At 30.1% G+C, this 12,890-nt stretch overlaps 1 protein-coding gene across 1 annotated transcript in view; it reads right to left on the bottom strand.

The window, feature by feature from the left end:
• LOC142318417 (esterase E4-like) overlaps positions 1-12,890 on the bottom strand; it is a 42,849-nt gene that overhangs the window by 16,683 nt on the left and 13,276 nt on the right. The window contains exons 3-6 of the mRNA XM_075355002.1: positions 12,501-12,654; positions 10,319-10,504; positions 7,357-7,553; positions 1,334-1,487 (exon numbers count right to left, since the gene is read on the bottom strand). Of these exons, the coding sequence (XP_075211117.1) occupies positions 1,334-1,487; positions 7,357-7,553; positions 10,319-10,504; positions 12,501-12,654 (691 nt within the window). The remainder of the gene's footprint in view (positions 1-1,333; positions 1,488-7,356; positions 7,554-10,318; positions 10,505-12,500; positions 12,655-12,890) is intronic.

Genomic DNA, 12,890 nt, shown 5'->3' on the forward strand with positions numbered 1-12,890 from the left:
CCAGCTACTTGGCATGACCTCACAAGATAAGGCCTGATTAAACACCTCAAGAAATGACATAAGGGACGCCTCAGCCATAATTTTTAGCACCTTCACTGTAACTTTATCTGTTCCCAGACTCTTGTAGGGTCTAAGCTTTTAAGCAGTATTATTGATAGCACCTTCTACTATATACTCCTATTTTAAGAAAGAATTTTATTTCTTTTTTATCAGTTTATGTGGAGATTTAAGAATAACATTTATTACCTTAGTTAGTCATCACTTAAAATTGTTTTTTGCTTCAGCAAATTTACACCGATCTTGAAGCTGTTTTGTTGTTAATTTTTTATATATATATTTTCTTTACCAAATACAATCAAAACAAAATAAAATTCCATTGAAAATAATATTTATTTAGGATAAACAACAATTCATAAAATACATCCAATTTTGCTTTTTTTTGTATATACAAAAAATATCAAATATTATAAAGATATATAATATTTAAATATACGACAAGATTTTCGCATATTTGCAAACTGTTAGTGTGATTCATACAGATGGATTTCTTTTAAATTTCTAATAGTTGTATAACTAACTATTAAATAATTGCATTATTCTTTAGTATAATCATTTTTTGTAATTTGCTTGCTCAGGATTTTTTTCTTTTTTGGCTTGATGATTTGACATGTATTCCATATGAAATCAATCATATGGAATTTTCATTAATTCCATATTACGCATATTTATATGTATAAGGTTAATACTCGTATATGACCTGGGCTGTCAAGGTTTAATCACATTTAGAAGCTATTAATTTTTTGTTGAAAATTTATGGTTTGTCACTTTTATTATTAAACATTTTGTATTTAAGTTTAATACTTAACTTTTATGTTAACTATACAGATTACAATCTATATAGAATACAGTTTAAATTATAAAAAAAATATGAATTGTTGATTTCAAATTTAATTTTTCCTTGCATTTAGCAAGTCTGTTGCTTATGAGATTTATTTTTTACTTATCTTGCACAAATTCTATATAGATAACTGTAAAGGTACAATTTTTTTCCTCTGAATTGAAATTATACTACAGCAGTCATATATAACACAGAAATCTAAATCCAATTAATATTAACTGTACCCTTGATATATTCATAATTAAAGTAAAATGTTATTTGAGATGGCCAAACCATTTAAGATGGCCAATATGTCATTAAGTCTTATTAAAACTTCATTAATTTTTTTTTACAGAAACAACTACAATTTTTTTTTGTGAATAAAATAAAAAAATGTATAACCTATTTTATATGTTCTGAGAACATTATAAAACTATGAAAAAGTATTTTAATTACGTGCTCCAAACATTATGCCTTCGTCTTTTGTAACCCCAATCATCATTGGAACACTTGATTTTGCAGTTAAAGGATTCTCAGTTAAAAAAGCATCTTCAATTTCTTCTGGCTCCACAACAGGTACGTGTGACACAAATGGTGTTCCTTTAAATATCTAGAAAATGCAGAGAATTGTTTCTTAGAATATGACATAATTAAGCATCTTCTTATAGCTAAAATATATGAAACTAGTCATATAGGCAATTATGAGCTGTGCGTCTGAGGGGAGGTCCAGTCGAACAAACACATGATGTTCGATTGCCCAGCTCTTGTGGGGTGGGGGGGGGGGGGTGGCAGAACTCAGGCCACTCTGGAACTTAGAGATCAAGGGGGAAATTGCACAAACGGCGAGTCAATGTGGCAAGACCCGTATTGTCGGACCGTGTGGAAGTTCCTTGATGCAGTTGCTTTGTTCAACCGACATCAGTAGTTTACCTAAGGGAAAAAACTCATACCGCGCTGCTGAAGGAAGCTAACCGAGAGATATGGCTGGCTACCAGCCATATTAAGGCTCCAAGCGCTTTAACGGTGGATAGGGACTTGCTGGCATTCAGCGGCCTAGGCGTGGCAGCGAATTGCTGTCTTTCACGAGATAAATTAATTATTGATAGTGATATATGTTTTAGTAGTTGACGGGGTGCGCCTACCCATTTTAGTGATATATGACTAGTGGGTGGTGGGACACGCAAGCGAGTGATGTATGGTACCACGCTTATTCCGATCACGCTTTAAGGTTAGCTCTAGGAGCTAGTTAGGACACTGGCCGTTAAACTGTTTATAGGCTCAGTAGCCGTTTGTGGCATAGACATTCGGTCTTATGCTTTAGGGTGAACGAATGGGGTGGTGGCGGGAGAAATACCAAGCAAACCAATGTTTTGTTAACCCTCCATCGGGCGCATTGTATCTGACAGATAACTGTACACCATTTTCTTTTTAGTTTGTAATTGTGAGAAGCCGACAGATTCCCCCTCCCAATACCTTCCTAACCTACTTTCCCGTATATGTAGTCCAGTATTAGACCTTGAGTTGAGTGCAAGTGTCTTTCAGTGAAGATTTTCTGCGTACCAGATACATTACGCCCGTTCATGTTACAGTTTTTATCGCATTTTAAATATCATATTTTTTAAATATATAGCAAATAAAACATTTTTTTTATGTAGTAAATTATAAATATATATATGTTATAAGTAGACATTTTATTTTTTTTATTATTTAAACATTGTTTAATGTTTGTTAAAAAACCGATTACTTTTTTAGTGTTATCTTTTTGTATCTATAATGGATTTAGACTGTTTGAATTCTATTGATGGCCATTATGCAGAGATTATTCAAAATTTACTGCAGAAAGATGATGGAATCGCTGATGAAAGTTTGGACGAATCTTCAGATAGTAAAAATCAAGATGTCATTGAAGAGCGGAAAGTGATTCAGACACGTATCCTAATGATACTGATAAGAAATTGAAAACAATGAACCTTTTCTCTGGGAAAATATAAAATTACTAAATGGAAAAAAATAAGGCCTACTCAGAACGTGCGAACCAAAACACAAAATTTAATTAGGCATTTACTTACCTGGCGTCATCAGAGAAGCTAAGAATGCAAAGTCACTTTTTGAGTCTTGGAATTTCCTAATAACTAATGAAATATTAGAGAAGATTTTGCAATGTACAAATAAGTAAGTATATTGATGTTATAAGACTAAACTTCGCTCATGAAAGAGTTGTAAAAAAATGTTACTTTAGTTGAACTAAAAGCATTTATAGGACTTTTTGGTCGGGCAGGGACACTAAGAAGTAATCGACAAAGTCTAGAAGAATTATGGGGTAGTGATGGAGATGGTGTTGAAATTTTTCTTTTAACAATGAATCTGAAACGTTTTAAATTTATCATTAGATGTATTAGGTTTGATGATAAATCCACACGTGAAACACGAGTTCAGTGCGATCGGTTAGCACCATTAGAAAAATATTCAACCAATTGTCAGAAATTTTACTCGCTGGAGAAAATGTGACTAAATAAAAAATTTGAAAATTTTTGGGAAAAGTTGCTAGTGAACAATACATTCCATCAAAACCAGCTAAATATGAAATTAAAATATATACCTTAGTAGCTGCAAAACTCGACTACTCATGTAACTTGGAAATATATCCAGGGAAACAGTCAGATGGATCTTATTGTGTCAGTAATAAAAAAAAACTGACGTTGTAAGTAGGTTAGTGAAACCAATTCATAGAAGTGGCCGAAATGTAATAGAAGATAATTGTTTTTTGGGCATAAAACTTGTGAAAGAACTCAAGAAAGAAAATCTATTTAAAAAAAATTCCTGTCGAATTCAAACATTTTTAAATTAGACCGTTGAACTCAAGTATGTTTGGTTTTCGTAAGGACTCAACAATTATGTCTTATGTTCCTAAAAAAGGAAAAAATGTGTCAGTTGTTTTAAGCCTACACTTTGACGATTCTAATGATGAAAATACTGGCGAGCAGTATAAGTCTCACATGGTAACATTTTATGTGATACTAAATCGGGTGTAGATGTAGTTGACAAGATGTGTTCCACATATAATGTTGCAAAAAACACTCATCGTTGGCCAATGGTAGTTTTTTATTCTATGCTGAATGTAGCTCAAATAAATGCTCTGAATAAATGCTCAAATAATAACAACTGGAAAACAAATAGAGGTGATTTCACGGAGAATATTTCTTAAAAAACTTTCACAAGAATTGATTTCTGAACAACTGAAAATCAGAAGTTTGTAAGAAAACAGGAATTCCTAAACCTATTCAGCAAAGTTTGCGATCCTTATACCCATAACACCCGTAGATCATGAAGAACCAACTGGAGGGCCATTTACAGCAAACAAAAGGAAACGCTGTACAACATGTGCAGTTCACTTTAAATATACCTGCATATACTGTAACAACTATTTTTGTTTAGAATATACAGTAATGATATGTGAAAAGTGGAATTCAAAACAAAAAAAATCCCTTTCGGCATGCCGGAAGACGGAGGTAGATTTCACCGATGCTAAGTAGCGGATAAAAAAGATTTCCACCTTAAAGTTAAGAACAATTTCAGATTTATTCAATACGACAATGGTTGCATGTGAAAAAACGTTTCACATGTTTAGCATACGACAAGCCCCATCTTCTTAAAATTCCAGCAACATTTTGGTCATCCCTTGCCGTACGGGTTGGTCATATAAAAAATTGTTTCCGACAAAAGTTTTAGGTAATGTTTAGAGGACTAACGACCACTTTAAACCTTTTCGATGCTGTGCCTATTAAGGGAGGTATGATTTTTTTGTCTTCGAAACTCCATTTTTCCACCCCCTGGCCCAATGGTTGGTGATATCAAAAAATTTTACTTAGGTAAATTTTAGGCCCTTATCCAAAGAATAGTAGCAATTTTAAATGGATTCTATATTTTACTTAATAAGAAAGTTATAGCAATATTTTGTTTTTTCGAAAAGGTTCGATTTTGGCCGTTAAAGAACTTGACCGAGATTTTGGGACGAGTTATTTTTAAGGAACAATTTGAATTTGATTGTCGAAAAATTACGGCAGTTATCGTGTCCACAAGAAGTAAAATATTTATATGTATATATAAACTTTTGGGCTGGCGGTGGTTTTGGGGTCTGGGGAATGTGAAACGCGGAGATATGTCGAAATTTTCCGGAAGTTGACTCATGGTACCCATTACAGTAGATAGCTTTCTCATGAAATCTACCTAAATGTCTCAATCAAATAATGGTTCAGAGGATGATTAAAACAATTGTTCTTGGCTTTAAGAAATTGTATAATTTAAATTTAGTACTTCTAAAAATGTATTATTTTAGATTCTGTTTTCATAAAATATAATTAAATTACTTTTTAAAATAAACAGCAACAAAAAAATTATATAAATTTTAATATTATATATAATAATATGCATTATATATATCTAAAAAAAAAAAATAGATACACAAATAATATCATATTTACACCATATAGGAATTAAGTATCTCTCAGATACAATGCGCCCATTCATGTTGGAACGCCTGATGGAAGGTTAACCAAACTACCCAAAGAAAAAAAAAATAATAGAAATAAAAATTTCTTCTACTTCTTCTTCTTCTTATTATTATTATTATTTACAAAAGAATAAATGTTCAAAGAGAAAAAATATTTTTAAGTAAATAATGAGAAATAATGAGCAATGAGAAAAAGGGAGAAGTATACATATACAATAAAAATTTAATTTTTTTAAGTTGTGTTTTATTAGTATAGTTAACTTATGGAATATAGCAATTATATTACACAAAGATTTCACCTTTATCATAATAACTTTATTTTGATGATGTAATTTAAATTTAATGATACTGAATGGTAAGATACAACCTAACCTTGTTCAAATTTATTATTTGTTATTCCTAATGATTGCAATGTATACATTAGTAATCAAAGGTTATTGAAAACTATTATGTAAAAATTATTCTTGTTACTATATGTCTCTTTTACTTCAGATAAGATTTCTGATCACAAAAATGTTAATTTTAAAAACGAAATACTCAGACTTATAAGAATTTTTGAATAAAATCAGCCTTTTAACAATTACAAATTTTTAAATGAGAATTTTTTTTAAACAAAATTTTCTTGTTACTAATAAAAAATTTACATATTTTGATCAACTAATTGTAATTATTTTGTCTCATATGATTACATAATTTGTAAATGAGGATTTTCTTTTTACAGTGTTATAAATTTTTTTTTTTTTTTCATCTCTATTTGTAGTATTAAGTTTTTCTGTTACTAACATCTTATATGAATTTTACAAATAAAAGAAAAATATTATAATTTCAACTCCTGTGTTATTATTTTTTTATATTGACACTAAGTAATTTATACAACAGAACAGTATAACAAAGTGAAAATTTAACCCATTATTTCAAATAGAAATATCCTTTCTCTTCTCCCCAATTTTTTCTAATATTCATTAACTTCCAAGTAATGTTTTACACAGACATTTCTTATGATAAAGGTATAATCCTCTAAATTATTAAGGGTATTTTTCATTTCACCTTCAAAGACAGTGATTTTCAAAAAATTATATCTTTATACTTTAACTAATCTAATAAAAACTTATTTATAATTTAGTTCAACTAATTTTATTAGTGTTAATTTTATTACCAATTCAAGATTACAACTGAGGACCTGAGCCGATTGCAGCTTTTTTTTTCAAACAACATACAGGTTCATACTACTCCTACATAAGTCACCAAAGCTACATTCAACCGCAACACACAATTCCAGTTAAACAAACATTGAAAAAAATTCATATATAGATGAGGGTTGTGCCAACTATCAACAAAACTATGGTGAGGAAATGATTTGTAAGATACATTTTTATTGTACATATGGCAATAAATGGAGAAGGAATGTCTTTAGTACTAATAATCAACAGGATGTTAACAATAAGTAATAAGAAATTATAAAAATTAATATTTTGTTTATTCTCTTTTATAATACATTATTTTACTATTAGGAACTCATAACTAATGCATCAGTATTTCTTATACTTTACGCAACAGAAATACAACTTCTCAAAATTTGGAAATTCTCTTCAGTATGATAAAACAACAAACAAATTTTAAAAAATTTACAAATAATTTTCAGGGTTTATCATTTTGAACTTATAATTACATCTTTGTGTCACATTCATGGAACATTCAGTCATTGATAATAAAACCTGCATTTAATCATGATTTGAATACATGAAATACATAAGCATTATTAGAGAGAAAATTAAAAAATATCTCTTTTATCAGCAAGTGTATAGTTTACAGTGACATTTTATCTGTTTTTACTATTATGAACTACGACATGAATTTACTCATGTATTTTAACAATGCATATTAGACCAACAATGAGGAAGATAAAACCTTGCCAGATTTTACAGAATATGCTATGAAAAGAACAGAAATTAAAAAAAAAAATTATTACCTGAAATTTACTATCTACTTCTATGAATTTTTCTGCAGGCACTTTTCTTAAGCATTCAACCAAAAGTGTAGATGGTTCAGTAGGGCAGTTTAGAAAAGATGCAAGTTTTTGTGTGTTATTCGCCACTTCTCCAGGAATAAAAGTTGACCAAGGACAATGTGCTGCTCCACTCATTGGAATTGCACGGTGAAATAAACCTATTAATGCAAAAAATAAATATTTTTATGTCAGGAGAGACCTGAAAGCCACAGTTACAGAAGAGGGGAGTAAACACTACAAGGGGCTGAGGAACAAAATAAACAGAGAATCTAAGAAAGCAAAAGCGTGTTTTATGGAGGAGAGTTAAAGAGAGGTAAAAGAGCGGATGAGGAAAGGTAAAGTAGAAAATGCACACAAAGCTCTCGTTTCTTTTTTGAGAGGTGGTGAGGACAAAGGGTGGAAAAATATTTGTATGACCAAGAACATATTTTAATGAGATGGAAACAATACCTGGAAAAGTTATGTATGTGCTCTCAGAATGAACCAGTGATTTTGGAGAAGGAAGAAGAGGTTGATTCAGAGGAATATCAATCCATCAATAGGATATGATTTAGCTTTAAAAAAGAAGAAGCATGAAAAGACTTCAGGTATTGATAATTTACCGGCAAAACTCATCAAGGCCACTGGCAATAATATGAATAATGTTCTATTCATCTTGTTAGTAGAATTTACCAATCAAGAGAAGTTCCATCAGACTTTAGGAAAAGTGTCATAATACCTCTACCAAAAAAAGCGTCAGCAACTAAGTGCAAACAATACTAAACACTAAGTTTGGTGCCACATGCAGCTAAGTTACTGACCTCTATAATGTAATAAGGATTGAGGGAAAACTAGAAGCGTTGCTTACTGAAGACCAGTTTGGTTCAGGAAAGGTGTAGGGACAAGGGAAGCTACATGGGGGTTGGATCTTAGATCCAACTCTAATTCTTCTCTAATTGAGAAGATGATAAAAGGCAATGATACATATTTAACCTCCACAGGCATAGAAAAGGCTTTTGATAAAGTAAAGTAGGCAAGGCTGTTTGAGACACTAAAGACAGCTGGAGTGAAATAGAAGGATAGAAGAATAATACATAGTTTATATGCAGATGACACAGCAGTAGTAAGATGTAGGGAACAGCAAGAGGTGGCCATTATTGAACATGGAGTATGGCAAGGCTGTATGGTATTACCTCCTTTCTTCAATTTATAAATAGAGAGGGCTGGATGAGGTAAGAGAGAAGTCTGGTGAAGTTGGAGAAATAAGAGTTGAAGGAAAGAGAATAGATTATACAATTTGTGTGATGTGTAGTCGTGTTGGCTGAGAGTGATCACGATCTTTTGATACTGTTGGAGACGGAACACAAGCTCTATACAGGATGTAATATGCACATCAATAAAACAAAGACCAAGATTCTTGCGGTAAGTCAACAGAAAGCAAAAGCACACTGCATGCTGGATGGGAAGTGGTTAGAAAATGAGATCTCCTTCATGTATTTGGACAGCAGAATTATGGCAGATGGTAGATGAAAGAAGAAAGTGATAAGTTGCACAAGCCTTGCCAGGAACAGATCTAATAAAAGAGGGGACCAAAACAATAGTGTTTATTAGAAATATATTATACTTCAATTGAGGTTGAAGAGGAAAAGAGGGCTAAAGCTTTTGAAATGTGGTGCTACCACAGATTGATGAACCTGATGGGTGGATAGAGTGCCCAATGAGGAGGTGCTAAGGAGGGTTGATGTGATGAAGTCTTGTCTCTTAAATATTTTGTTAAGGCATGATGGGTTTATTAAAGCAATAATAGAAGGTACTGTTGAAGGGAAAATGCTAGAGGTAGGCCAAGACTGAGATATATCTATCAGATTATGGATGATATGGATTGTGAAATCTTACGGAGATATGGATTTATGGAGATCAGCCGCGAACCAATTCTAGGATTGACATCATAAGAAAATTTTTTCCAGTGAACATTTCTGCAAGTATTGATAAAATTGTCAGTTTCTAGCATGAATTTTTTTGCTTTAAATAAGTTAGATCACTTTTTTTTAAATAATTATAAATAAGAATATTACTTTTTGTATTCTAATTATAAAAATACTGTGTCACTGAGATTTTATTTTAGGGTAGTTAAATTATAAGTAATTTATTTTAAACATATGTAGTCCTAAAAAAAGCAGTTAATCAGATTCCAATATTCTTTTATGAGTAGTTCTTTTTTTTTTTTTCATTAACTGAGAACCTTAATAAAATTTAGATTTAGTAAATATAATTCTGTCAAAATGTAGCTTTCATTTTTCTAATGATAATTTTCAATTTAATATCATCTCCATGATCAGTTAGAGCAAGGCATTTCATTTTAGAAATATTTCATATCGTATTCCCATGCACAAGCCCTGAAAGTAATGAATTACTTACTTGGGATTTGAAAAAGAAGAATAACAGATACAAAGCCTCAACTTCAAGATTCTATTAATTGAATTTTCATCTGATTTTGTTTTTATACTGTATACCAACAACAAACATAAAAAAAAATATGCAATTTCTACTTTCAGTGCTTTATAATATACTTCAATACAGATTAACTGATGACTAAAATGTTAGGTTAATAATTTATTTTGTTCATATAAGAACATAAAATATATTTTTTTTTTATCAAAATGGAATGGGTTGACTAAACTAAAATTACACTTTTTTTTCTCCTTAGAATGCACCACATTTCCCATACACCCTAAACATATTATGATAACCCCTAGTAGGATGTATTTTTAGGAGGATGTGGAAACATCACACAACATAGGTTGACATTTAGAATAAAAAATGATTATACTAAATAACTATAGCATGGACATCACTATTTTATTAATGGATAAAATAAGTAGTTTCTTATTCATAAATTTCTAACAATAAAAAGAATCGTTATTCACCTTCTGGAAAGTATTACCTTTTGCAAGAGTTGATAACATTAAATAGTGTACACTTGCTCCACCTGCACTTCCACCAAATATTGTTACACTATCAGGATTGCCACCATAAGAAGCAATGTTTTCTTGAACCCACTTCAAAGCTAATACTAGATCTTTCATACCATAATTCCCAGACATTACAGAATCTTCAGTACTTGCAAAACCTTTAATGTAAAATATAACAACAAAAACATCTATTTAAATATATATATATATATATACACACATTATATATATTCAAATATATATATATATATATATATATATATATATATTATTTGCACTGAATTAAAATCAATAATATAAAAGTAATAATAATAACAATAAAAATTTTTGTTATGTTCCTTAACATAATATTAAAATATCTTTCTGTACATAAATATGAAATTGTAAAACATTAATACATAACTTAATTTATTAATCCTAATTATTGACATACTTTTCACTGATTTGGCTCATAGTAAATTATTAATAATAAATTATATTCTTGATAAATTCTTTTTTATGATAAAAATGGTTTTTCTTTCTGTTTTTTTATAAACACAAAAATAAAAAATTTAGTAATTATAGTATATTATCTGTTCCTTTGAGGGAAGCTGAATTACTGGTTACAAAGCTCATCCCAGATTACAGATGGGGGAACAAAAACCAGATCTGGTGTTTAGCTGAAAACTGAAATTTGCAATTGTTTCTTGTAAGCATGGTGGAATATAGTAAGGATTCCTTAATATATCATATTACTGCTAAAGAATCATGACAGGGACAAGTTCTAATTGTCTCCAGAAAAAAAAATGCTGCCATTTGAATTATGAAGAACAATCTTTTAGCATAAGGATCTTGGAATATGCATATGAATTTAATCATTCCTTACCATTGGTGCACTGTGGCAGTGGTCCAAAACCATTATCACTTTTTTCCTTAGCCTAGTGAAGACAAAAGTAGAAGTTTTCCAATGTACATCACAATATTGTAGCAAAATTTTAGGAGATGTTGCTCTGAAGATGTATGGTCTTCTTCTTTGCTCATCTTTGCTCATCACCAAATAATGCATCATGATAAACACAATTTGTTTGATTTTTTACTGCTTTAGGTAGAACGAGATGGTGAATATATTCTGGAACTGGGTAATGATATAATAGATTAAGGTTATTGGGTTTCAGGGAATAGGGTAGAATAGTCCATTATACCTTCCACTAGGGATGGCATGAATACTCCTGTTTGTTTCTCTGTATATGATGTACCGTGATTTATACTAAATCATTTGTAACATTTTACAGTAATATTATGAAAATATAGCAGATCTGGAACATTTCTGATGCTATATACCTGAAAGGTAACTCCAAGAACATAGGAAAGAAGCATTCTTGGAAATAGGGAATGAAATTGATGGTCAGTTAGGATTTATAATTGCAAGGAGTAATATGCATGTGAAGTTATAGAAGTTTGTTTCATACTCGCTTCTAAGAATATTAAGTTTTAGAAATAATTATTGTAACAATAAACTCAGGTACATTTAATTTTCTATTTTTGTTTTATCAACTATTTGGAATTCTAGTAAATTCAGCTGAAGATTCAAGAGCAGTAATCATGCTAAAATTATCGTGTTTTTATTTTTATATTTTAAAGTATTTAAAAAACATATCCAAAAGGGTCTAACAGACAATGTAACCAAATTTTTAAGTATAATATATTGGTAGGTTAAAATTTAACTTTTATTTTATGAAGAAAGATGTTTGGCAAAACTGAGGAAGTGAAATAAAGTAAAGGATTTTCAGACTATAGCAGTAAAATTCCTTTGGTTTTTTTAAAATAAATAAGTTATTTTTATTTTGTAATAGAATTTATTACTGCAGTCACTAACTATTAAGCATCTAGCATTTCATAAATGTGATGATTTAGAGGAATTGAATTATTTGATTATTTAATATAACTTCTGCTAAGCTTATTATTACGCTACACACTTTTATATTATTACTACTTGTGATGATCTAGCAGCAGTGCAGAATCCCCTGAATCTAAGCAAAGTAGACAGTAGATTCTATTCTTGCCCATGTAACGCCGTTAATATTTATTTTTTTTAGTTAAATATTTGTTTTAAAAATGTAATATCAAAATTTATAAAATTAAGATCACTTAGTAATATTATGTCTTAATACATACCAAGAGGTCCAACTCTATAATTAGTAGCAACAATAACTATATCTTCTATGTCAAGTATGTAATCAGGTCCATAAAATTTTGAATAGGATGAACCACAAACAAATGCTCCACCATGTATATAAAACATAACTGGATACTTCTTTGGAATTGATATCTAAAATAAGTAAATTACATTACTGAAATAGGTATGTTACTCCTTTTTAAATTTATCACATCACGTATTTGATTTAAATAAGGTGATTAAATAGAAAAAAATTATTATAGTGCATAATTATACTTTCTATTAGAAAATTGAATAGAAAAATTATTTTTGAATTACTGACAAACCTTAATTGTGTGTACATTAATATGTTTTTTCTTATTCTCTCAGTGATCCAAATTAGTGATTTG

This window comes from Lycorma delicatula, chromosome 1 (genome assembly GCF_047948215.1).
Source record: "Lycorma delicatula isolate Av1 chromosome 1, ASM4794821v1, whole genome shotgun sequence".
Taxonomy (NCBI): domain Eukaryota; kingdom Metazoa; phylum Arthropoda; class Insecta; order Hemiptera; family Fulgoridae; genus Lycorma; species Lycorma delicatula.